This window comes from Colletotrichum acutatum (assembly GCF_030867785.1).
Source record: "Colletotrichum acutatum strain CBS 112980 chromosome Unknown BDZ83scaffold_116, whole genome shotgun sequence".
Taxonomy (NCBI): domain Eukaryota; kingdom Fungi; phylum Ascomycota; class Sordariomycetes; order Glomerellales; family Glomerellaceae; genus Colletotrichum; species Colletotrichum acutatum.
The window spans coordinates 1-24,964 of NW_026849110.1; the positions used below are offsets into that span (position 1 = coordinate 1).

Below are 24,964 nucleotides of genomic sequence, written 5' to 3' on the forward strand. Positions count from 1 at the left end.
AGAAATTGGGGACGAAAAGGCGCGGGGATGGCTTTACTTCGATCAAAATTGTCGGTTGAAGGCCGGGCTGTTGAGACTAAGTCCCCTTACCCATGAAGTATGATATCTGACTGGACCCCTCCAACGACTCGTCTCCACACGGTTATGCTGACACAGTGCTCCTTATAAGTGAGGAGCCCCCTTCCAAGATGCTTGAGTACTGGTCTAAGACGAGGGTTCCAGTACATATTCATGAACTAGAAGGCAGAAATCTTGATGTTTACGGTTATTCTGAAAACCATTCCTATTGAGTGTCTTATATCTTCTCAGGATGGTTGAGGCTCAAGTTTTTCAACAACCATTCGATGCTGGATAAGATCATGACAAGCATCATCGCAACTATCCCATCAAGGTTTCGTAACCCTTCTCCACCATGACATCCATCCAGTACACGTCCTGCTGCTTCTCATCCATACGTGACCATGTCTCTCTTACAAGAAGCGTCATTTGTCGTATAGGCTTAGCTGCCAGGATGCCCTCGAACGATGCGAGACGTGATATGACCAGCCGTCTAGCATGTAAAACGTCGGTCATGGTTGGCTTTGCTCTCAGCCTAGGACTAGAAGCAAAGCTTGCCATAGGCTTGTCTCCCAAAGAATCCAACGAAGCAAACTCGCGGGTTATAGAAAGCTCGCTGCAAATGCTTACTAGAAGCAGTGGTTGAATAGACCGAGATCGCGACGTGATTGGAATCTCCTGTAAGAGATCGAGAATGTGTAAAGCAAGACAGGTCAGCCACGTCGCATGTAGAGCATCTGGGTTGCCCGAAAAGCTGGGTTCCGACTCCCCGGGTATATCCAGCCAGGCCGACGGACTGGTAGTCGCCGTGTCTTGCAAGAGTAGATCGGGAAAGTTGCGGTATAGCTGCAACAGTCCAGTACACCTGTACGCCTCTGCAGCTTTCAACAGATGGTCGGTTGGTGTCATATCATCGCCCGAGTCCATGACTGTAACCTCTGTTGGAAGTTCAATCTTGCAAAGCCGCGAGTGGAGCTGTTCCGCTGCCTGTATGGCGGCGACGGACTGCTCGATGTCGTGCCTGGATGAATGCTGGCGGCGACGGATCCGTTTTCGTTCTTTTCTGGCGAGCGCCCCAACTTGACCAACAACCTCTAGTACCTCTACTCCAATACCTGTCTGCGGATGTGGCATCCTCGCGTCATTTCGATCGGGAAAACGAGGCGGTTGTGGCTGAACGGCTCCAGTGGATGCCGCCGAAGGCAATTCTTGGTCGGTGACGAAGGAAAGCAACATCCTCCAGTAAACTAGTGAGTTATAAAAGAAGAATCGTTTCTGCTTGTCCGCCATTATCAAGCTATCTTGTTGGGCTTCGAGGTGAATGAGTGTCTCAGCCAGTAATTCGAACTCGGACTGGCCGAGTTTAGACGGATCATGCCAGCAGAGACTGAAGCCGAGCATGACCAGTGCCAACAGTGATGATGTATCCGTTGGACCTGCTTTACTTTCTTTCCATAGGGCGTTTACCGCCTGGTCCCGAAGTCGAACGCTGGCTGCGGAAAGGCCTGGTGAGACTTCGGCTAAGCAGGCTGCTGCCATGCTTTGGGTAACGTAGTAGAGTGATGGCGAATTACTCCAGAGATTGGAAATAGTTGTTCTGTATGGGTTCAACTTGCTGTCGTAGCAAGACATCATCCCGCACACTTCTTTGAAATAGTACTCCACCAGCACCGATGTATTGTCTTGTAATGAGGGTGATAGTGGGGTATCGTAGTGAGCCATGCTGGATGGATTGGAGCTGACGCGCCGGTCTACCACATCGAGACCAAGTGCAGCGACTTGATTACCAGGGATGATACCCGGCCATATTTCATTGGCTTCTGTTTCGGCTGAAAGAAGAGAAAATGTTACCCCTGCGGATGAGGAAGGAGTTGGAGATAGAGCCGGTATGTCTGAGAAGGGAAAAGTAGGCTCCAGATGGGTGGCATCTTGAAAGTCTAAACTTGAAGGGGTATCGATATTTGCAAATTGACTGAAGAAACCCGTGTCAAAAGTATCCCTGTCAAATGAATCGGGGGATTGTAGAATTTGAACCGAATGTCTAGCCCTTTGTTGGCGGCGTTGTGGTTCGCTAGATGTCGGAGTCGTGATGTCAACCCCAGGGGATCTCGAGGCAGGCGACCATCTGAGAGGCTTTTGATATCCGGGACAGGATATCCCGAGTCTTCTACATCTCGAACAATGTGGCTTGACTTCGTCGCATTTCAACTGACAGGAGGCGTGTTAGGACCTGACACAACAAGTGGTACATGACGTTGGTCTCGTACCCGTTTTGACTTGCATACTGCGCACCCATTTCGGGATCTTGTGATAGTCTTATGCGCTGATGACCGCATTAGGTTGTTGAACAAGGGATGAAAGTTCACATCAAAATGAGAATCAAATGAGAACGAGACGACAGCTCAACCGAGTGAGGCAGATCCTGAATCGCTCGAACTTGCATTTCTTGAGCAGCAAGCTTTCCATGTGCCTGAGCAGCGTTTGTCTCAGTGAGTGAAATGACTCGCGTCCGGATGCGGGGAGCTTATCGGCAGTGGAACGCTCGGAGGTTGCATGGCCCCAGCCAGGATGAACGCATGCCCCCATCCACTAAACCAAATCAGGTTCCTCGAGGCGAAGGAAAATGATGCTGAAATGGGTAATCATCGATGAGGAGACTTCGGAGCCAGTCTCTTCTCTTCGGTATTCAAAGTTTGTTTGATAAGACTTAACGGAAACACTAAGCTGCGCTGAAGCTCTATCAGATCACCGTGCTAGCATTTCTAATTCTACTACCTACCTTATCTTTCAAACATGGCCTTCTCGGGGAATCAGTCTTTCAAGGTCGCACTGGTACAAACCAGTCCAAAGGTGAGCCCACTATCGACGTCACTTTAGCAGAAACCATCGCCAACCCTCATCTTTGCAGGTTCTGGATGCCGAGCACAACTTTGCTCATGCTTCCAAACAAATTCGCCTAGCTGCAACTCAAGGAGCATCACTGGCGGTTCTACCAGAATATCATATGACGGGATGGGTACCGGATGAACCCTCATTCGCACTAAGCTACGAGGAAGCTCAGAATTTCCAACGCCGGTATCAGCAACTTGCAGCCGAAGTGCATATCAACATCTGCGCCGGCACAATCGTCTACCGCGCACCCAATGGTGCTCCCGACTCCAAGCCAACTCTCCTCAATACATCCTATTTCATCGACCATGATGGACAACTCTTAGGCGCTTACACGAAGACTAACCTCTGGATCCCCGAACGCGATCATCTGACTTCAAGCATCGACTACGCACACAGGATGCAAGTCGACGAGGGTACGCCAAAGCCTCACCAAGTCTTCGATACTCCCTTGGGTCCCGTCGGAATACTGGTCTGCTGGGATTTGGCCTTCCCGGAAGCATTCCGACAGCTTGTCCTCGCGGGGGCAAAGATTATCATCATGCCCTCGTACTGGACACTGTCGGACATGAGCAAGGAAGGTTTGAAGTATAACGCGACATGCGAGAAGATGTTTGTAGAGTCCACGCTTACCACGAGGGCTTTTGAGAATACTGCTGCCATCATCTACTGCAATGCAGGAGGACCTTCGGAGCAGGGCTATTTTGGTTGCAGTCAAGTTGCATTACCCATTGTGGGCAAGGTTCCTGGGAGCTTCACGGATGGCGAGGATGGGATGCGGGTGGTGGATGTGGATATGCGAATTGTTGAGATTGCTGAGCGGAACTATCAGATTCGACAGGATTTGGGGCGCGTCGATTGGCATTATGGCTATGTGAAAGGGGCCAAGTTGTGAACTCAGAAAGAGAATCATACCTATCTATGTCTAATGTAGTGATAATACTACCCAGCTGAGATGCAATGAGTGTATAGATCTAGGCTCGCTTTTGCCCATGTTTGTCTGTATTTTGCTTACCCGCTGCGAATGACACTTCAAACAGCCTACAAGACATCCCAATAGGGCCAGTTCTTTCTGCGTAAGAAAAGTACGAATCAGAAGACGAGAGACAAAACATATCGTGGCGGTTTGAGTTTCCAAAGGAGCACATCGAAACACGGTGCTGCCGTGCTATTTCAATGGTTCCGGACGACTTGAGAGCTCTCTGGACACAAGAGCATCGGATTCTTCGTATAGTTCAATCCGTGCAAACTAGAGACTATTTACAAAATCACAGCTTTTCGTGTTGTAGGGCGGCTACCCCTTTTGCAGATTCCTGATCTTCGATAGGGTTCGCAGTCGGCAACTCCTCCCCAAGGATCAGCTCAAACTTGGGACCGTTGTAGGTCTTCCTCTTGATAAACCAGAGTGCAACCGCGTAAACAACGAAAACTCCGATGACAGCTGTCACGTAGTCTGGATGTGTTAGATACATGAATAATCCGCCGGTAGATGGAGACTTACTCATGGTGGAAATATCGATGGGAATTGCTGGTGGGAAACAGAAGAACTACGAGACACGTGAGCATTTCTTTCCAATTACCCCACGCATCTTTACTTACGATAGATGTGACGATGACGAAAAGCACCGACGTCCAGTTCGTGAGGTAGCCCATGAAGCCTCCGCCCATGGAGAATACTGGCGGATTATCCGTGACGAGTTTTCGGCCCCGGATGAGCAGAATCATGACTGGCATCGCATAAGAAAGATTCAAGAACAGGGTGCAGCTTGCGATGTAGGCATTAAATGCCACCTCAGGGCCTATAGAAATTAGTTTCTGCATCTCATGTTGGTTGACGGGTAGACGAACCAAGATAGAGAAGGCCAAATAGAATGTTAAAAATGGCCTGCACGACTATTGCACGTACAGGCACGTTCAGCTTAGGGTGGAGGTGCAAGAGACTTCAAAAGACCGGGTAAGTAAGATGGGCTAAAATGGGGATAGCTTCATGCTGTACATACTACTTCGAGAATGGAGTTCCGTTATCTCGAGCCATAGACCAGACCAAGCGACTGCCCGACGTCACGCAGCCGTTCGCGCCATTAACGAAACAGAGGGCAACTGCAACGCTTAGAACAGTGGCAGCTGCTCTGCTTTTCGTTGCTTGTAGAATCATCTCCGTCAAAGGACTCTGCGTAGGCGAGGAAAGCAAGACGTCAATGTCGACGGCGCAGAAGAGCATAACAAGGATGAAAGCAATTCCTCTGCATTTACTGTCAGGTTTATCAGGCTATGTGGTGCGGTGGGGTTGTACTTACGTCGTGCCGCCAACGATTACGGCACCGACCATGGCTTGGGGAGCATCTGTGGACGGTCTAGGCATCTCCTCGACCATGTGCGCCACAGCATCAAAACTATCATCGTGTCAGTCATACGGCAGCAGGTCTGAATCTAGTAAGACGAACCCGATCAAGCTGAGAGCAGACTGAAGAAGCCCAAGCATCCATGCCGTCCCATCGCTCCAGCCGGTCGTATTGGAGAAATTTGTGAAGACGAACTCGGCGTCCGTCTTTGGGGAAGTTGCGAGCAGTACGATGCTGATCACGACGACGCTGAGCAAGGACCAATACACTTGAGAAGATTAGCAACCCAATCGATCAACTTTTGTCTTTTAAAGTACTTACATGCTCCTTCGTTCCAGCGGTTGAGGATTGGGTATGCAAAGATGTTCAAGAATACTCCAATGATGGACACAGCGACGAACATCAAGTACGTGCTCCATTGTGTGATCTCGTAGGAGCCGCCAGAAGCTGCGACGGCGGCTGCAGCGAGGAATCGGGCTTCACCCAGAATTAGTAAAGCTCAAGTCGTCGATGTAGGTCAATTCTCACCTCCAAAATACGCAGCGGTAGTGTTGAGCGTGAGCCAGCCAGCGATGTTAACCCATCCAACAAAGAAGCTCTGGAGCTCATTAGCACTTGATTTCCAGTCAGGCTGTGAGACGTGGGGTTTACCGTCATCTTCCTCCACTTCTTCGTCGAAAGTGCATAGGCATAGTGATATTGCCCTCCAGCTGTTGGATAGAGCGACGCAAGCTCTCCAACACTTGCACTCAATGCGATGTTGCAGATAACACAGAAGATGAAGCCGTATACAAAGGACACTGATCCACCTGAGGGCATCACCAGACCAATGGACCCAGCTAGAGAGATCCAAGTGCTTTTGAAAATCAGTATCAAAATCTGGGAATGTAACTACAATTCAATGACTGACTTGAGAATAGCAAAAGCCATGCCAATCATGGTGATTTTAGAGAATCGCTTCTGCAGGTGGCCATCTTGGCCATCCGCTGATGATGTGGCCATATCTTCTAGTGGTCTGTGACAGCGGAGCTTCAACGGTATGAATTGGAGGTAACCACTGGAACGTTCTTGACAGAATGCGAACCTCTCATGTCCTCTTATGGCCCTTGAAGGCTGTTTCACTTGTACATCGCAGTGTCGCACCGATGATAACAAGGTAGATGATAAGGAGAGATGCCTTTACGCTTAATAACATGCCAACAAACAGCAACAGGATTATCCTCTCGGGTAGCTGCGAAGCTGCGAGTAATGACGGTGGTCTATCAACACGCTATCCCCAAAGTGGTAGTGTTAAGCAAAGGAAAAGATGAACCCCACGGCCGGCTGTGGATCGGAGACGCAGCTGTGGAGGTCTATCAGCCGATCACCCCGCATGCGATGATAACGGTCCTGAGTTGCGTCAATGCCGGTACCCATTTCCGCTGCGAACTGTGGACTTGGCTATCGAGGAATATCATTGTTCCCCAAGCGAACTTCCTCTTGTTGGGTGCATTTCAGTTGATGAAGCTTCATTATAACCCCTCGAGGTGCGATACACCATCAACTGGGTAGAGCCGCTGCTCTTTGTTACTACCTTATGTAGTCCTCTCTCCGGGCTCTAAAATCTAGTACATAGAGCAACTCATGGTTCACTGTCCTCGATCGCACAGAGCCCCATCGGTCTTAGGTCTTAGACAACGATTACTCTTTAATTCAACAAAAAAGATTAGAATCAGTTCAGTGCCTCAGTTTGCTCAATATTATTTGTCAGTTAGAGCACCTTCTTGTACACCTCGTTGCATCCAATCTCCTGAACCCACAAGTTCCACGGTCGCATCAACGACCACTGTGTCGTCTTGTCAGAAGCCATACATTCGTCATGGCTTAGACTTTTGACGCCGCCCGTGACTCCAGTAACACCTTGAAGCATCAAAGCAGTAGTTTGGATGCTTGCATTCTTCTGCGTATACACTGCCCGCATCACGGCGAGCTCGATGCTACTAGCAACGACCGTGAACCCATGCCCACGCATCAACGTCACGTTATTGCCATCGTCGAAGTGTTTAGCCAAGTGGGCACCCATATTCTCACTACGTACAAGTAGATCATGAACGTCGCCGTCCTCCATGTGGTCTGCGGTATCAAATACCGGCAAGCCGTCGGCGCCCAGGAATCCGCACATGTGGCTGACGGCTCTCAGCGGAACACCTGAGATCGTGTAGGGGACCACGGCCTCGGAGTGGCTGTGGGCCACCGCGTTAACCTGTGGGTGCCGCTTGTAAATCTCCGAGTGGATTCGCCGTTCCGCAAAGCCCGGAAATGACTCCGCATCAAGTGGCTCGGCATCGCCGACTCTGTAGGCGACAAGGTCTTCGATGCCTGACACCTGAGCTGGGGCAACATTCCGAGACATCACGAAGATGCCAGGATCCAAAGGATAGCGGAAAGACAGGTGACCGTAGGCGTCTACGACCTGGTGGAAGTGAAGAATGTGAGAGCCATCGATGAGTTTGTTGAAAAGCTTACGAAGGTCGTCGGTGTGAGGAAGAGCAGCCATTTCAACGGGATGTATTTCTTTCCCAACGATGGCGCAGGAATGTGAAAGTTTTCAAGACGATATAGGATTTCTTGATGACGGCTGGATTTGAGAAAGGCTGAGAACGTCGCGAGTGCCGAGTGCACATACAGAAGCAGCTGATCGACGGGCCGATGATCGGATTTCAGAAATCTGGCGGGGTACGAGCACCAACTCGATGCGGGGTCGTGGAAGGGGTGGTTTGAGAGTCTGAATGTATGGCATTTGGGGACCTTTTCGTACATGCACATAGGATCTTCATGTTAAGGATTTGTGAATATGCCACTCTGGTTTCTAGATAGCAGTAGATTTACTGATAAACCAGATCTTTTCTTCCAGCAACTTCAGTCTTGAGAGGAACCTACTGGCCCTTTCGAAACGAGACCTAGCTCCACCAGAAGCCTCTCCAAACCCTCTGTCTTGAATGGTTTCTGTATCAATGCGTCGAAACCAAGGCTGCGAGTTCTATCCATATCTAGCCCCATCGATATGCCCGCAGCCATAACTACAATGTAACACGGCTTCAGGCCATTCTCGGTTTCGAATGCGCGAATGAGTCTTGTGGCATGCAGACCATCAATGACGGGCATCGAAGGCTGCATCAAGATGCATCGGTACAATTGGTGGCCTTTCTTGTATGCTTCGAAGGCTTCCTGGCCGTTGCATGCGAAATCGTACACGCAATTGTGGCCCAATCCGTCCATTTGCCTAGCGATGAACTTTCTCACAACTTGATTGTGTTCCGCTATAAGGATGTTGATTGACGGCGTGGCTGTTGCTGCGGTGGGAATGCTATCTGTCTGAGGTGGGCTTGAGAGACCCAATTGCTCTGTGCTCAACTCTTCCAGTGGACGTGTTGCATTCTTCGGCAAGGGTTCTTCGCTCGGGAATGCCATGTCGGCATAGCCATCATCCACTCTCGTCGGCGCAAGCGAAGTGGCGATGGCAGACAGGTTCGGAAGTGCTGTAATCAGAAATGCATTGAAGAAGCAAGATGATACTGCGAATATTTGCTCGAACACTACTCCGTAGATTATGTGCTTTGAGAGGCCTGCTGCCTGCGGCCTGCTTGGTTTCTCACTTCTCGCTTAGGTAGGTACTCAAGGCGCAGCATTTCTAGTCTACTAATGTGGACGTGGGTTCACAACAGCCCTCGCATTGAGATTTATTACATAGGGCTTTGATTTGGGGAAATAAAATAGCTGTGGCACGATAATCCACTCAATATTTTTCACGATAGTTAGGACGATAAACTTGCTACTTTCCGGGGTTCGTTGAGAGCAGTGTTGCCTTGGCACAACCGTTGTCCAAGCAGCAATTTAGGTGGGATGTGGTTCTGCACACTTGAGTAGGTATGAACAGCATGTCTCGCGATACGTCTCCATGAGATTATTATGGAAATCGTGCGCTTCCCGGCCCGTATCATCGGGAAATGTCAAGACGGAGTCATCATCTTGAACGAGTCGCGCCTGATGCCGACTCCATCGGAGGCGTGGAACCGCCCAATTGTGGGGCCGACTTACGGGATCAGGTTGAAAATCGTGGTAAGAGGTCCGAACGAGTTTTGGACCTCTGGCATCGAAAGGGGATGAGGTTGATCGCCGGTTTTGAATTCAAGTCATTTCTCACGGACTCTTCGGGATTCGGCCACTCCGTATTGCCTCGTTCTCGCGACGTTCTAGAAGCTCTATCCCTGAAGCTCAGACTCGTGTCGAGACGCAGCTCCCAATGAGACCGCCGTAAACGCGAGACATGTCCAAACTCTGTTCTATTTACCTTGTCATCTCTCAAGGCAGGGTGCCGGACCTCTTCACCTCTTCTACAGAGTACTCCCTTTCGGTTGAGTGGATTGCACATGGCTGGGCGCCTCGAACAAATGAACTCTGCCAGAAACAAACCCCTCGGAGCCACTTCCCCGCGTCCCTCTTCTCCAACATTGGGTTTGCGCTAGGGTACCTTAGGTGCTTAGGTATTAGTTCAGTGACGCCCAGTTCTGGGGTAACGCACTTGGTGGGACTGCGTGACACCCCTAGATCCATTTTCGCTTCGCCTCGCATGAAAAAGCATCTGCCGGCTGTTCGTTTCGGGATCTGGTGGGACAAGGGAGAGAGTCAAGACTGGGGGAAGCTTGGAGCTCGGGTGCTCGGTCAAGCAGCAGCAGTGAAGCACGGCAGATCGGTAAAAACCCCAAACGCAACAACCCCCAAAACTGCTTCTCCAAAGGTGTCTTTTGTGTTTATCTTTGAAGTCCGACTCCGTGACCTCGGTAAGCTGGCCGCCACCTTGGTATTTGGGTTCCCCAACGCTCCCCTAGGATCCAGCTCCATATCTCGGGTTTGACGGCAGCATAGAATCATTGTCGCAACCCCAATTTGTTGAAGGCTCCGAATACACAACTTTTAAACGAACACATCATCGTTGTGTCGCAAATACCTAGCCACGTCTCAGTAATCGGGTATTGGTTCCGCTGTGCCAAGCTGCAGCCACTGGAGCCCGAGCGAGTACAGGACAGGCGATTCGGATAATTCCCAAAACCCAAGGCGAAAGAAACAGCAAGAATGGCACTCGGTAAGAAGATCTTATTCGCGATCCTTGCCCAAGCCCTCAAATCCAGATCCATTGGCGGGCATTGGCTACCACAAATACCATGAATGCGCACTCACTCGATAGCAGTTACGGCCGCAGCGCTGGCTGGCAGCATGGTCTCCAGCATGTACGTAGATGCCAAGTACCACATCTCCAAGGATGTCAAGGCCCTCCAAGGTCGACGGACGGTGACCAAATTTATCGAAAACTCGAGTAAGGACTGCCAGGGCCTATATGTACTTGAAGCTCGTGAGGTTAACGCAGGATACAGTCAAGACCGGCCGCGTTTCTCCCTATTATTTCTTCGAAGAAGCGGTCCAACAGGATCCCTACGGTGAAGCCATCTGGACACGAGGCGGTAGTGTGTCATGGAAGACGACCTACGACAGAGCGAACCAGTATGCACAGATGTTCTTGTCGCAAGGGGTCAGGCCAGGCGACTTTGTTGCGATCCTCATGCAGAATTCGCCCGACTTTGCATTCGCCTGGGTTGGGCTGCTTGCAATTGGCGCGGCGCCGGCCATGATCAACTACAACCTCGTGGGCAAGGCCCTCCTGGGCTGCATCGAGATCAGCACCGCCAAGCTCGTAGTCGTCGACGGAAGCCCCGATATTGCGGCCAAGTACAACGACGTACAGATCGAATTGGATCTCAAGGGAATCAGAGTCGTCAACATCGGAGAAGAGAGGGAAAGGATATACCAGACGGATCCAATTCGTCCGCGAGACGAGCTTCGGAAGAAACTGACGCCTGCCGATGCAATGGCCATGTTCTACACGAGGTAAGCTCGTTGGAATCGGGGCTTGACTGCGATATCTAACAATCGCAGTGGAACCACCGGCCTACCCAAGGCCGTCATCATGCCTGCCGCTGCCGCGGGTAGTCTCGCCTTATCGGTGAGCGTTTGTTGCGCACTCTGTCTTCCCCCGGTTTGCTGATCAGCTTAGAACGACATTGGCTTGCATCCGACAAAGAGCGGGAATGAAAGATGCTACATTTGTATGGTAAGTGAATGCGCCTATACGGTGATGACTGAAGTCTCTAAATGGATCAATATAGCCGTATTATCACGGGACTGGCGGTATTACCATGATATCCCAGATTTTGGTGAGTAGTTCCCGCCTTCTATTAGCGACTTCTGGCTTACACGTTATAGTCTGGTTCTACAGTCTGCATGGCGCCCAAATTCAGTGTCTCGAACTTCTGGGAAGATGTCCGTGACTCGCATGCGACTTGGTTCGTCTACGTTGGTGAGACTCTCCGATACCTCTTAGCCTCGCCGCCCTCGCCGCGCGACAAAGACCACAACATCCATGCTGTTTTCGGCAACGGCTGCCGACCCGACGTATGGAAACGGTTCCAAGAGAGGTTCGGCATCGATACGGTCTGCGAGTTCTATAACAGTACCGAGGGCGCACTGGGCCTTCGTAACCTCTCTCGGGGAGATTTCTTTGCGAATGCTCTCGGTCACCATGGGCTTCTGCTTCGACTCAAGTACAGGAACATGGTGGTTCCTGTGGAAATCGATTCGGAAACGGGGAATATCCAGCGAGACCCAAAGACTGGCCTGGCCCTGCGCACTTCGTATGAAGTCGGTGGCGAGATCCTGGTCGAGCATCCTGGAGAACGAGCGTTTCCGGGCTACTTCAATAACGAGGACGCCACCAACAAGAAGTTCGTCCGTGATATTCTGAAGAAGGGCGATTGCTTCTACCGGACTGGTGACTCTTTGAGACGCGATAGCGAAGGCAGATGGTTCTTCCTCGATCGGTAAGTGTTGGAATTATCTCGTACCGGCTGCATTCGCTTACACATATCCAGTCTGGGCGACACGTACCGCTGGAAAGGTGAGAATGTCTCGACCGCGGAAGTCTCAGAGGTCCTTGGTAGCTACCCAGGCGTCAACGAGGCAGTTGTCTACGGCGTTCAGCTTCCTGGACATGATGGTAAGGCTGGCGCGGCAGCCCTAGACATAGCTGCGGATCAGAAGGGGTCCTTCAACTATGCCGATTTCCTCAGGTTAGTAGACTTGGCCTCAAGATTCTGCATACAGCGAGACTGACCCGTCCACAGTTTTGCACGATCGAAGCTTCCGAGATATGCCGTACCGGTCTTCATTCGACTCTTGAACGAGGGAACCGCAACGCACAACAACAAACAGAACAAGGTGCCGCTGAAGAATGAGGGCGTGGACCCAAGTAAGATCCAAGGCGGCGATCAATTGTTGTGGATTGAGAAGCACGGGAAAGGAAGCACATATGTCCCATTCACTCAAGATGAATGGAACAACCTCGATATGGGAAAGGCTAAGCTGTAATTGTTCTAGAGAGACACGTAAAAGAACGGTGTGACGAGTAGTCATACATGAGCTCAAGATTTCCATCGAAAGGCCGGCCATGTTACCTTGCCAAAGATGCCTGTAGGTCTCGGGAACCTTACTGAAAGCCACCACTGCATACGACAGCTCTGCCTACACAGTACCGTAAGGTCTCGATACGAACACTATCAAAATATGCATCAAAAGTTGGACTCCAGACGCTCCGGACCGCTTGACCTGCATTCCCGCTCCAGTGCGGGAGATAGACTGTCGCTCATCTACTACTTATCCAATGAGAAGTATGTGATGTGAAATAGTTAAGTTCAAGCTTTGCGACGGCGCCTTCCAGGATGTGACGAACCCCGCACGACGCAATCACGCAGCAAGGCCTTGTTGCGCGGGGGAACACCCCTGCTCGGTTCACATGGAGATCAGCACGAAATGGGATGGCTGGGACCGAGGCCGGCAATAGACAGACAAGATGAGGTGAACCATGGGAACTGCTTGATTTGGCTGTCGTGTCCACGGGTTCTAGTTGATATGAGCTTCGTACCCCTTGTGGTAGCTGTTGCTTCGGTCCACTATTCCTTCGAGTTTGAAATCCATGGTTTGTCGTCAATATGGCCGGCATCAAGAGAACCCGCATCATATTTGCGCTGGTCATCACCGTCGTTCTGATCTTACTGTTCAAAAAGGGCGACGCGAATCCTCAAGCATCCCAATGGACACCCAACTCACCACCAGACGGCTCGTTCATCAATGTCGATATCCCTCCGGATCATATCGAGGTGCCCATCATCGACAATAACCTTCAATTCCAGCCGCCGCCAATCCAGGCGCATGTCCTTCTCGACGCGCATAAACTCCCGACAGCCGACGATTTCATCCCCCACTTCGCTGCCGTGACCAACATCAAGAGCATCTCCCAGCAAGAGGCTCGCGCATCATGTACCTGGCCAGCGGACATGTACGTCGATTTTCAATTCTCCGACTCTCTACCATGGGTTATTGAGGATCGGCCGGTGCTCGAAATTGAGCTGCGCAGGCGTGAGTGGCATGATTTCGTCAAGAGCGGCATGATCCCATACGCACGCGTCAAGGATCGCTTCTCCGGGCGAGGACTGGTCATAGTCGCGGGCAACGCCGACACGGTGATGCGCGTCAAGGTGATCTTGCGTCAGCTGAAGAGGCTCCGGTCCACAATTGCCATTGAGATTCACTATTGGGACACCGAGATGGACATGGCCGTCATGGCGGATCTCAATGCTCTCTATGAGCCGATATACTACAATGATCTCTCCAAAGAGCACAATGTTGTGCATATCAAGAAGGATGGGATCTTTGGGATCAACTACCAGCTGAAGACTGCCGCACTGCTCAACTCGCGTTGGGCCGAGCCTCTGCTGCTCGACTCCGACAACATTCCAATGATCGACCCATCGATTCTCTACGACTCGATGCAGTACACAGAATACCACTCCGTATTCTGGCCCGATATTGCTCGCACACGGCCTCAGAATCCCGCTTGGGCCATCTTCAACACGCCATGCAAAATGGCCGAGCACGAGCAGGAGAGCGGGCAGCTTCTGGTAGACAAACAGCGTTTCTGGTATCACCTCCAGCTCGCATCGTGGCTCAATAATGAGCAGGGGAAATACTACAATGAGATGCTGCTAGGCGACAAGGACATGTTCCGTTTCGCGTGGCACGCTCTACGGACGACATTTGGAAAGCCCAAGAAATGGGTCACGAGCGTCGGAACAGAGAATGATGGCTTCTACTGCGGACACTCGTTCGCGCAGCACCACCCCGACGATGGCCGCATCGCCTTCCTCCATGGAGGGCTCGTCAAGACTGCTCCTCTCGAAGTCATGAGATGGAACCGGGATGTGAAGGGCGGATATCTGCGGCATTACAAGAGGGCGCCGAGCGAAGAGAGTCCCGAGGTAAATGTCAACGTCGCCATCAAATGGGATGGCGCTACTTACATGCCTCAACATTCTGAGAAGTTCGTCGCGGCCCAGTGCACCGACATGTTTGATGTCCAGGCTAGAGACTTGAACGAGATTCTGCCTGGGGTCGAGCAGACGTTTCGCGAAATCGGTGGATACTGGCAGCTGGATCAGCAAGATGCGACGAAGCTGGGTCAGTTTGGGTCTTTACCTGCCAGCTGAAGTCCGAGGCGTTACGGCTTGCCAAACAGAACAAACAGAATCGCGAGGAGCCACGCTTGTGTGGTGCCCCTGATGATCCTCGACGGGCCGATGGCTTCTTACCTAGTGCGAGGCGCCAGTGAAAAGGAGGGAGGGTCAAAGACACCAAACAAAGGACAAAGAAGGTTTAGTGCCGTTGCCGCCGTCTTCTCGCGTTCAAAAACGTTCTTCTCACAGGAACACACAAAGACCAACACGAGGAAGCAGGATGCCACTCGGTCAGCTCGCTCAGACCGAGGTTCAAAGTAAGGCTTGAAGGCTTCGAGCTTATTCTATCAGCTTGTGTCTGACGAGTCAAAGCCGGACCGATGTCAGCAGCCCTCCTCGGACGAGGCGTGTCGGTGTCACACGGGAACGAGGGCATCTGGATTGTCAGAAAAGCTTGGCATGACAAGTCAAGAGAAGAGGCATTCACAAGGCTGAATTGAGAAGAGGGTGCTGAGCGATTCGATCATCTTCACAGGATACCATGTCGTTGCCATCAGAACATGAGGACATTAGAGTTGTTTGCGCGTCTAATCTATTATCGAGCAGTAACTTGCACTCCCGCTTCACGTCGACGAGTGTTCGAATCGTACGCACACGACACGCGAGCAACCTAGCAGGGAGGAAACGTAACGGAAATCCCTGTACCAAGATCCCTCTCCTTTTACGAGTTAGAAATAGCATCTTAATTATTGGACGATCCAGCTGATTGGCGCCCCATCCGAGCGTTAAAAGTTTCTGAGACAGCATCGGACGACAAGAAACGTCCATCCACACGCAGGAAAACAAGCTCAACGGCGGTCGTATCCAAAATGTTAGGGTCTTCTGGGCCATCCCACCTGATGTTTCAGGGGAACTTAGCCGCCAATCCGTGCCGTTGTGCGCTAGAAGCAACATTGGATTAGCGTCGGGATTGTGCAGCATACGGGATGCAACGCTAAAGCAACTCTCTCCTTTGTGGGATTGCGACTCGCGTTTTTACCCCTGAATAAGAGTCACTCTGCTAAGTCTGCTCCAACTCGGCGAGAGTCAGTTGCTGGATGGGGAACAGTGGTCTCGCCCGTAGATCGGATCTGGAATAGCACGGATACCAAGATGGGAGCTAAGAAATGTTATGCGTCTGAACTTACATCTTGTTCCTGGCACACATGCATCTTTCAGGGTCGGATGATGGGTGCATCGATACGAAGCACAGCGACTGACATTTGCAGACGTGGTGTCAATGAGGAAGTTCATGTCCGTACGCAACGCAAGTTGAACTACCTACACTTATTGACTAGCATTGCCTGCAGTAAACCTCGTCAGTATTGCACATGCCCCCACGTATAGAGCAGGGAAAATAACATCTAATGTACCTTACTCAGTGGTATCTCGACGTAGTATTAGTCGGCACACAGACCTCTTTGTTTCCTCCTGGTCAACGCCTCACTCACCGCTGTAGCAACCACCGTCTTCCCCCGGTCTAGCTGTCCAATCACGAACAAAATGATTCCTCGTCCGACTCTTCAAGGCTTCGTGGAGGCGAAGCAAAAGTACACATGGTGGCGCTCGGACTGGACCAACTCCTACTCGGTTGACTCGGCCCAATACGAGACTACGGGCGACTGACAGCAGATGAGAAGGAGGAAAAGCAAGCCCTTGCTACAACGTCGACGGCGTCGAGACGCCCTAGAACTAGTCAACACGATTAGAGACTCCTCATCTCCACAGTCAGCATTCAAGTGTACGATGGCTTCCTTTGCCAAGAATAGATTCGCAGAAGTGCGAGCACGGCCTCCCGGGCTTAGGAGCTATCGATGAGGATATAATGAACCCATGATGCCCAGTTTCTAGCACTTGGCTCATCAGGATACGCCTCATCATCTCCTTCGTCTCTATCATTCCTTCTCGATTCGATAGAATCATCCTTTCGTTCTGCGACTTTAGCCTACACATCATTTAGACCACTCTCTATCAACTTTCCTTCTTCCCGGTACGGAACTATTTCGAACTCATCATGCGTGTGTCAACTTTCCTTACCACCGCGCTCGCGGCCACGCCCATCATCGCCTACCCGGGCATGAAGAACACATTCGCCGAGATCCGCTCCCGCGCCGATGTAGACGGCAACGGCGCTGACGACGGAGACTCTAACGAGCTCATTGGCGATCTCATCGCCCTCGACGACTCCAAGCTCACCGCTGTTGGAAGCAGCGTCAAGAAGCTCCTTACCGGTTTCGATAACCCCGAGAGTGACGACGCCTACCCGACCGTTGGAAGATCAGGCACCCTCGCACCAAAGGGTTCAGCGGCTTGCGCTGCCGACACCTGCTGCATCTGGAAGTACATCGCCAACGATCTTCAGGGTACCTTCAGAGGCAGATCCGGCCGTTGCACCGACTTCGCCCGCGCTGCTGTCCGTCTTGGCTTCCACGATGCCGGCGGTTGGTCAAAGGGAACCGGCAACCTCGGCGGAGCTGACGGCTCTATCATTCTCGCTTCAGAGGAGATGACGCGCGGGGAGAACCACGGTCTCGAGGAGATTATTGCCCAGACCCAGGTCTGGTTCGACCGCTATAAGCAATTTGGAATCGGAATGGCCGATCTCATCCAGTTCTCCGCAAATGTAGCCACTGTCGTGTAAGTCATCCGGACCTTTTGTCTTGCAATCTGAGCATGAACTAATTTTGTGACAGCTGCCCCTTGGGTCCTCGCATCCGCACATACGTCGGCCGCAAGGACTCTTCCGTCCCTGCTCCTCTCAACCTTCTTCCTCCTGTCACCGGCTCTGCCGACTTCTTGATCGAGCTGTTTGAGAACAAGACCATCAAGCCCCACGGTCTCACCGCACTCATCGGCGCCCACACAACCAGCCAGCAGCGCTTCGTGGACCCCAGCCGCGCTGGCGACCCGCAGGACAGCACCCCCGGTGTCTGGGACGTCAAGTTCTACAAGGAGACCCTCGGCTCCGCTCCCGCCCGTGTCTTTAAGTTTGCCAGCGACGTCGTTCTCTCCAAGGACTCCCGCATCAGCTCCGAGTTCCAGGCTTTCGCTGGCCAGGGCGGGCAGTCCCACTGGAACCAGGACTACGCTCGCGAGTACATCCGCCTCTCTCTTCTTGGTGTCTTCAACATCAACGACCTAACTGAGTGCACCAAGGCCCTGCCTCCTCGTACCGGAAGCACCTTCACTGCTCCCGACCAGGCTGTTTTGGACAAGTGGCTTGCTACCAAGGACCGCCTTAACAACATCGCCGACCAGCTGAGGAACGGTGGCGACATCAATGGCATGATTGCCTCGGTCATGAGCTGGTTGAAGGGAGTTTTCCACTTCAGGTGGTAAACCCCTTTTGGTTTCCGCCCTGTCATGTCTGGGTCATAGAGGCGTTCGGGCCTGTTTTTGGTATATAGAAACCGCCGTATCCGGCAAGAGTAGATGCAAACCATATAATGTCTATACCTAATCTAAACCACAACTTGCTTCACTTGGTACATTTAGTAATCTAGAAGCTGTTTGTAACAGTGCCACTGCCTGTCTATATGTTTCTCATTGTGTGGTGCTCTCGCTAAAACTAAGCCAGACAAAAAAAGAAATAGAGATGCCAAGTACTTAATCTCATGGTCACATCGTTGTCTGTGACCAACAGTGAAATGTCCTCCCACCAGCACTCAACTTGGAACACGATTTAGCCAAGCTAGCATTGTAAACACGCATTACCCGTGTGTTGTGACTACTCTAAACGTGAGTGCCCTCATCACGACCCGCCCTAACTCCACAACGGCACAACTCGTCTCCCACCAGTCTTCTTGAGCAAATCTACGACACGCATCCGGCATCCAGAACATCGTACGATGCTTCAGGATCACTAGCCCTGGTGGTCTAGCGGTATGATTCTTCCTTAGGGCTTCAATAAGACTTTCGAGTCTTATCAGCCGGATTGGAAGAGGTCCCAGGTTCGAATCCTGGCCAGGGCCCAACCTTTTGCTCCAACAAGCTTCTTACACGTGCAAATGAGCTTTTTGTTCTAGGCGATATGTCACTGGAGGTGTCAAGTACTGAAAGGGGGGTTTGGAGACTGTATCTTGCATGATCATATCGATTTCGTCTCAGTAATTATTACTAGTGCCTCCAAAACGCTTCACAGTCTTGTAATGTGCTGACCAAAGTAAACTGTAAAACTCCGTGTCCCATGTAACTGTAACAAGTAGAATTCAATCCTCCTGAGACATCGCAATCACTTGGGAACGCAAACGCAATTGGCCGAGTTGTTTCCAGTACAAGATGATCCGCCGCGTTTCTATAGGGCTTGTGATCAGAACATAGATTTAAGATTCGATGGCAGTCGAGATGCCAAGAATGCTTCGCGCTTGTTACTTACCATCCCTTGCTTGCCACAGACCTCGTTACAAATTGCAACAGAGTCGCAACCTTCCCTAGGCGTTTGAGGCAACGCATTTGCGAAGTAGGCTAAAGCCATCAACAGAGTAGCGTATTCTTCATGTTGGTTGCAGAGGTATTGTGCGGGACTACAATAATAATTACTATGCAGACCGTGACTTTGATGGGTCTTTTCTAAAGTGGATGGTGTGGCTAAAGATCTTAGGGCTGTGAAGTATTGGACTTTGTTTGCATCGAGGGAAGGTACGTAAGTATTTATTCAAAGGCAACATTCGTGTTCACGCAGACAAGCAGAAAGCGAACGCGGTATTCAGCGCAGTCAGGCTGACCATGTCATGTCTCGGAAGGCGGTTGACTCATGTTGACCTGACGACAGACCATCGATTGATTCGTGCCCCGGATTTTCGTGTGTCGTCTCAAAAGTGAAACAAGCTCGAAGTTCAACTCGTGTTGTAGAAAGCTTAAGATGCTCGGTGATCTGAATTGCCGGAAATTTACCAATTCAGGAACCAAAGACCTGGGTTTTCAATCTTCGCCCTAGGCTACCTATATACACTGGGTTCGGGAATTCCTTGATTACCGAGAGCCTTTATAGGGCTACCTTTGTTTGAAAATGTCGCCGGTCACCCGCATCAGTTGAATTTCCGTGGATTTAGATTTGCCGCGTGCGCATCTAAGAGATGCTGATGGTGAACTTCTTGAATCGTGCATAGCATCGATTACCGCTTGGATGTTTCGGATGAACTGATAAGTTGACGAGCACTCATGGGATTGGATGCCAATATGTCCAGGCATGCAAGGAAATCTTGCCCTCTCGAGACTTCTTACTTCAGGCCCAAGGTTCCGAGTACTATGGCTAGGTATCATGTCTGAACAAAATAGCGAGTTGAGAAAAGGAAATATGATTAGATGGATGGAAGCACAAGTTGAGGTTACAGCTTGTGCAGCAATAGATATTCAATAACACTGGCCTACAGCAAGGGGCGATGCCTGAAGCTGTCCTCTATCCTAGGAACATTTCACTTAGATGAAGTTTGGATGAAATAGGATACTCTGAAGCCTCAAGCTTCCGACAGTGTCGTGTTAAATAGCCATACTCTGACCTCAGTGAAATAATTTCATCTTTGAACAGAAAGCACTTAGTGCTTACTTATACAAGAGTAACTTTACGAAGACTTGAACACTACCCCATTACCTGCATTTCTGGGATCCCGGTCATGATATAAGCTGCATTTGTGTTCTTTTGTAAGCAGGTTGCTCCTTTACGAAAGTTCCATCTTAAACGCTCTGAAGTCCGGCCATCAGACCGTCCTTCCCGGTTTGTTCGGGCATCGTCGCCTCAGTTACACGCTAGCTTCAAAACTCAAACCTCTCTCGACCGTTCGCTGCATTCAGATTTCGATTTAAAAACCAGCGTTGGAAGAACTTTGGTGTTTGCGAGTGATCTGAAAGTCTTGGCACCTTCTTCATTTGCAATCGCCCTCAAGAACTAGAAGCGGCGCAGTCATGTCTACTAGGCTCAAAGAGAAATCTCTCAACACTCGGCCGCCTCGGAACGAACCTAAATGCAGCCTTGCAATGTCCATGGTTCCGGCGAACCGAGAAGGCGGCTCAGCAGCGAACCCCAGATTGTGACCAGGGGTCTTGACGAAAGTTCCAATTCTTTCTGTCGGCCGCGTGACCACGTCTAGTGTTGCAGATATTTTAAAAGGTCTTCAATGCTGTCAAGAACCTTTGTTATGAGCTGAACTGAACGCAAGTTGAGTTGATAATCCAGCGCTCAAGGAATCAAGACGTTTGATTCGCTTGGTGCCGAACATTGTTTCATTGTATCACTCGCGGAGCGTCTTGTCGCTCGAAAACAAACTCATATGCTTAAAAGGATTTAAGTTCTGTCTGACGATTTTGTGAGGGTCGCCTGTTGCCACAAAGTGACAAGCGAAGTCCGATAGTCTCAGGGGTCGTGAACTTTCCACCACTTACAGACGTTCAATCCCACAACCAAGCGAGAAGTCCGAGGAACTAGGTGCGTAGGCGAAGGGGGTGAAATTTGACTGTTCGAAGGATCAAAGCTGAACATCGAGAGCGTAGTCACACTTGTGGACCCTTTCGATGTTAACTTCAGCTGATTCGGTCGTCAGGAGGTCCAGGTCATGGATTAGTCCTCGTCGAGGGACGTGACATTGTCTATACCTCCAGGCGTAAGGTGAGAACAGAATAAGCCTCACTCTTTGATGTCATTGCTAGTAGCCAAACCCAAGTTCTACACACGATTAGTGGGGTGTATTAAGATGAACACGACTCCCGCAGCTGTCAGCTTTGCATGCATACCCTCAATCAAGTGGGCCATGAGGCAGGAAAGCTCCCGGTCAACACCAAAGTCCCATTCTTCAGCGATTGATTGTCGATTTCTCTGAGCTTCCACTTTGTAGTTGCTTATCACGGAGCCGAGGACTGCGAGCTTTGTTCACAACCAGAGCGATATAAATAGTTGAGGCCATCTCGCTCAAAGTAAGACCAATTCTTGAAACATCAAGGCTACGACAACTCTCTTTCCCAATCCAGCTTTGTTCACCGGTATTCACTCTCAAAATTCATCATGAAGACCTCTACTGTCATTCTTGGTCTCGTCGCAACTGCGGCCTCTTCAGCCATTCCAAGCGAGGTCAGTGTCGGCAAGAAGCTGAACATTTGAGAAATCACTGACATGACTGGTCTAGCCTCGCGATGTTGAAGTCGAGTACGCGCCGCTTCCTTTCCCCATAGGCGAGGCCGGATGGGTTGGAGTCTTGGAGGAGGGAGGCCCCGTGGTTGAGGTCTGGGGATCCGACCTACTCGTAAGATGATTTCTTGTCCTTGTAGTGCCAATCTTTCCTCTTACTTACAACGCGCTTAGGATATTGAAGCAAAGGTCCAGGAGGAGCATGGAACATCCATCTTCAATGGCACCGTCGATGTCGAAGGCATTCCCGCCACCCACGAGGCTGCCACGGCATTCTACAACGATGCCCAGAACGCCAAGCGATCCCTTGAGAAGAGGGTATGTACCACATTCTATGTCCTGAGTCTTCACTTTCACTAGCAAGTAACTGACGAGATGATACACCAGGCCCCTAATTGTTTCGAGAAGTGGGGCAAGGTGGATGGCTTTCAGGTCAACACTGGCGTGAACAATCTCCGTGCCGTCAACGGAGGTTGCAAGGTCAGAGCCCGCCAGTGCATTCGTACCCAGTGTGTCGGCGAAGCGGCCATCGCTCTTTGCAATGACAACTACTACGACCTCGAGGTCTCATGCGGTCACGTCGCCGACCTTGCGCAGGCTATCGCTCACGACTGCATTTGGGTGGACATCTGCAGCGACCCGAAGCAGCCAGCCCATATCTGTAAGACTTGGTCTGCTGGCCAGAACTTTGACGGCAGCCATAATGTCATTGTCGGCAACTGTGGTGCTGTCAGCTCTAGCGGTCAGCCTGTCAAGGCTTGAAGTCCCGTCAGGGCCACGATGGATTAGCCTACGAGTACGCCAGCAAATTTCTTACGCTTACGCCTACGCCTACGCCTGTGGGACATCCTTCTCAGCTGCTTTATTTGCGTTTTCAATAATCGAGTAGATCACTGAGAGACTGTGATATGAGAGATCAACCCAGGGTAGGAAGTGTCTATTTGCCTCAACATACACGTAGCCTTGAGACAGTCCAACAAGTCAATCAAATTATGATTCGCCTTGGCGTCTTTGGCATCTTCAGCCAATGAAAGCACGACTCGCATTTCAAGATCAAATGCCGGGACTCTTATCTCCTCGCAAAGATTCTAATAGAAAACTAGATCAGCTCGGAGATGTCCAGATGCCGGCGGTGACGGACTGATTCCTAACGGTCGGCAGACAAGAGTATCATCCTGCTTAGCTCGCCTCTAAGTGCCCTCTTATTCCATATCGTCCCATTCTCATGCTTTTGCAGGGAACACTTGCGCCCCGGAGAATCTGCAAGATGTCTCGCAAATTGCGTACGCCTACAACTGGCTCCACGATGCTCCTTATTTGGACCTGAAGACTTCTCTACTCCCGTTGGCTGGCTACAAGCGGCTCCAGCAGTGTCGTACACCTTCTACTGATGGAGAAGACGAGCCTACCGATGTAAATGGCTTCGACATCTTCCCCGTTCGAGCTGGTCTGCCTTGGCCAACGGGATTCCCCAAGGCACGCCAGAGCCGCCACTGGGAGGCCGGACTGAGAATCTCTTCAGAGCTCCTGGAGTTGTTCAGCACTGATTCCAGCATGTTCACCGCCGTCAAGCTCAACGGCAGGTCCCTTGCCAAGATTGCTTCCCACGAACTTTTGCTACCGGAAGAGGACCGTTTTACCAAGTTTGCCACGTACCTCTTTCCTGAAGCAGACAAGGAGAGAACCCGCCTTCTTGCAGCCACCATCGTATTCATTGTCATCTTTGACGGTAAGTAAGAATGCACACCTGTTTGTCTTTCGAAATTACTGAAATATTCCGCAGACTCGTGGGAGATGCATAGCGAGGACAAGGTACGATGTCCATCCCTGCAAAGCTGATCCCTACCACCGAGTTAGCACTAACCCAGGATTCTAGCTCGGTGTTGTTCGTGATGACTTTCTCCGTCGCCTGGAATCCAACGGAGAGAAAGAACAGTCCAAGTCCGAGCTGCAGTCGCTCATCGGTTACGTTGTAGATGGACTCAAGAGCCACAACAAGATCGCCGGCAACGGAGGCCAGGAGGTGATTGACCGACTCGCGGACTTTTGTCGACACGTCCCGCCCCAGTCGAACTTTGCCAGCCTGGCAGACTACTTGTCCTACCGCAACATAGATGCGGGTGTCCCGTGAGTTCAATCTTCATCCAACTCCCACGCGCGCTTCTCCCCGTTACAAAAGGCCCGACCCGCAACTAATAATCGAATGTTTGCAAGATATATCTTGGCATGTGTGAATTTCTCGCTAGGGTCCGACGTTGCGATTGAGGACCCCAAAATGGCCAGGATCCTACGTCTGGTTAGCGACCACGTGTCGCTCGTCAACGACCTGGCCTCTTTCGACAAGGAGCTGAAGGCACTTCAGGACGGCAAGGTCTGCTACATGATCAACGCCGTCGACGTCGTGCGTCGTCTGCTGGGGTTGGCTTCCTATTCTGCCGCCAAGGCCGTCACTTACAGCGTGCAGCTGGAAGTGGAGGCTCAGATGGAGGAGGAGCTGAAGAGGCTTGCCAAAGGAAGAATGTTGTCCCCCAAGGAGGAACAGTTCGTTTCCGCCGCCCTGACCATGACGGCGGGGAACCTGTTTTACTCGGTTGTAACTTCTAGATATGGTGGAGAGGCTGCCATGATCGATGTCTAACGATAGACATGCTCCCTAAGGCGCTTGTGGAGCGCGTTCGAGTCGGAGAGTTACATCGATCCAAATATAGGCTTTTGAGATATGTATACAATGTAACGATTCTACGTGGGATATGCAGGGTCATCAGTACTACAGTATCAAAAGTGCCTCCCAAGGATCTATCCTATCTCCCCCTAGCACGCGTGGCTGTGGAACTACACCACCCTAAAGGACGGAATAGTCCGCTACCGATACTCCAAGCACCGAGCGAATCATGAAGTCTCTATATCATGATGTCTCAATT

The 24,964-nt window shown here is 51.0% G+C and overlaps 10 protein-coding genes and 1 non-coding gene across 11 annotated transcripts; 7 read left to right on the forward strand and 4 right to left on the reverse strand.

The window, feature by feature from the left end:
- Positions 1-2,541, reverse strand: BDZ83DRAFT_679983 (fungal-specific transcription factor domain-containing protein). Its single transcript, XM_060511196.1, has 2 exons — positions 2,325-2,541; positions 1-2,265 (listed from the first exon to the last, which is right to left on the reverse strand). The coding sequence occupies exons 1-2, from the start codon at positions 2,391-2,393 to the stop codon at positions 379-381; spliced, it is 1,956 nt and encodes a 651-aa protein (XP_060360504.1). The 5' UTR covers positions 2,394-2,541; the 3' UTR covers positions 1-378.
- A 207-nt stretch (positions 2,542-2,748) lies between these two features.
- BDZ83DRAFT_634930 (carbon-nitrogen hydrolase) lies at positions 2,749-3,928 on the forward strand. The gene is made up of 2 exons (XM_060509132.1): positions 2,749-2,907; positions 2,966-3,928. The coding sequence occupies exons 1-2, from the start codon at positions 2,851-2,853 to the stop codon at positions 3,839-3,841; spliced, it is 933 nt and encodes a 310-aa protein (XP_060360505.1). The 5' UTR covers positions 2,749-2,850; the 3' UTR covers positions 3,842-3,928.
- Positions 3,929-4,170: 242 nt separating this feature from the next.
- BDZ83DRAFT_634931 (amino acid permease) lies at positions 4,171-6,462 on the reverse strand. Its single transcript, XM_060509133.1, has 11 exons — positions 6,199-6,462; positions 5,940-6,144; positions 5,817-5,886; positions 5,610-5,765; positions 5,391-5,556; positions 5,244-5,339; positions 4,947-5,189; positions 4,795-4,886; positions 4,546-4,745; positions 4,448-4,493; positions 4,171-4,399 (listed from the first exon to the last, which is right to left on the reverse strand). Exons 1-11 carry the CDS (start codon positions 6,288-6,290, stop codon positions 4,215-4,217), a joined length of 1,551 nt encoding a protein of 516 aa, XP_060360506.1. The 5' UTR covers positions 6,291-6,462; the 3' UTR covers positions 4,171-4,214.
- A 337-nt stretch (positions 6,463-6,799) lies between these two features.
- Positions 6,800-8,135, reverse strand: BDZ83DRAFT_634933 (class II aldolase and Adducin domain-containing protein). Its single transcript, XM_060509134.1, has one exon. The coding sequence runs from the start codon at positions 7,822-7,824 to the stop codon at positions 7,039-7,041; it is 786 nt and encodes a 261-aa protein (XP_060360507.1). The 5' UTR covers positions 7,825-8,135; the 3' UTR covers positions 6,800-7,038.
- BDZ83DRAFT_634934 (CheY-like superfamily) lies at positions 8,114-9,003 on the reverse strand. The gene has a single exon (XM_060509135.1). It carries the CDS (start codon positions 8,736-8,738, stop codon positions 8,187-8,189), a length of 552 nt encoding a protein of 183 aa, XP_060360508.1. The 5' UTR covers positions 8,739-9,003; the 3' UTR covers positions 8,114-8,186.
- Positions 9,004-9,594: 591 nt separating this feature from the next.
- Positions 9,595-10,182, forward strand: BDZ83DRAFT_655600 (uncharacterized protein; the record flags this gene model as incomplete). Its single annotated transcript, XM_060510809.1, has 1 exon — positions 9,595-10,182. The coding sequence occupies one exon, from the start codon at positions 9,595-9,597 to the stop codon at positions 10,180-10,182; it is 588 nt and encodes a 195-aa protein (XP_060360509.1).
- Positions 10,183-10,400: 218 nt separating this feature from the next.
- On the forward strand, positions 10,401-12,746 carry BDZ83DRAFT_756061 (AMP-binding enzyme; the record flags this gene model as incomplete). Its single annotated transcript, XM_060514697.1, has 9 exons — positions 10,401-10,410; positions 10,516-10,641; positions 10,700-11,210; positions 11,259-11,325; positions 11,377-11,433; positions 11,489-11,536; positions 11,586-12,199; positions 12,251-12,448; positions 12,503-12,746. The coding sequence occupies 9 exons, from the start codon at positions 10,401-10,403 to the stop codon at positions 12,744-12,746; spliced, it is 1,875 nt and encodes a 624-aa protein (XP_060360510.1).
- A 555-nt stretch (positions 12,747-13,301) lies between these two features.
- Positions 13,302-15,042, forward strand: BDZ83DRAFT_743973 (family 71 glycosyltransferase; the record flags this gene model as incomplete). The annotated part of the gene is given in 11 exon segments (XM_060513147.1): positions 13,302-13,694; positions 13,707-13,750; positions 13,760-13,912; positions 13,928-14,062; positions 14,075-14,335; positions 14,348-14,500; positions 14,513-14,635; positions 14,666-14,758; positions 14,771-14,824; positions 14,834-14,901; positions 15,027-15,042. Coding segments are annotated over 11 exon segments (1,428 nt in total). The 5' UTR covers positions 13,302-13,366.
- A 1,898-nt stretch (positions 15,043-16,940) lies between these two features.
- BDZ83DRAFT_722837 (peroxidase) lies at positions 16,941-18,265 on the forward strand (the record flags this gene model as incomplete). Its single annotated transcript, XM_060512510.1, has 2 exons — positions 16,941-17,563; positions 17,620-18,265. 2 exons carry the CDS (start codon positions 16,941-16,943, stop codon positions 18,263-18,265), a joined length of 1,269 nt encoding a protein of 422 aa, XP_060360512.1.
- A 526-nt stretch (positions 18,266-18,791) lies between these two features.
- BDZ83DRAFT_t254 lies at positions 18,792-18,897 on the forward strand. The gene has a single exon. It is a non-coding gene; the product is annotated as a tRNA-Pro (tRNA).
- Positions 18,898-23,310: 4,413 nt separating this feature from the next.
- BDZ83DRAFT_722838 (isoprenoid synthase domain-containing protein) lies at positions 23,311-24,681 on the forward strand (the record flags this gene model as incomplete). The annotated part of the gene is made up of 5 exons (XM_060512511.1): positions 23,311-23,326; positions 23,488-23,772; positions 23,827-23,855; positions 23,920-24,170; positions 24,258-24,681. The coding sequence occupies 5 exons, from the start codon at positions 23,311-23,313 to the stop codon at positions 24,679-24,681; spliced, it is 1,005 nt and encodes a 334-aa protein (XP_060360513.1).
- Between the last annotated feature and the right edge of the window lie 283 nt (positions 24,682-24,964).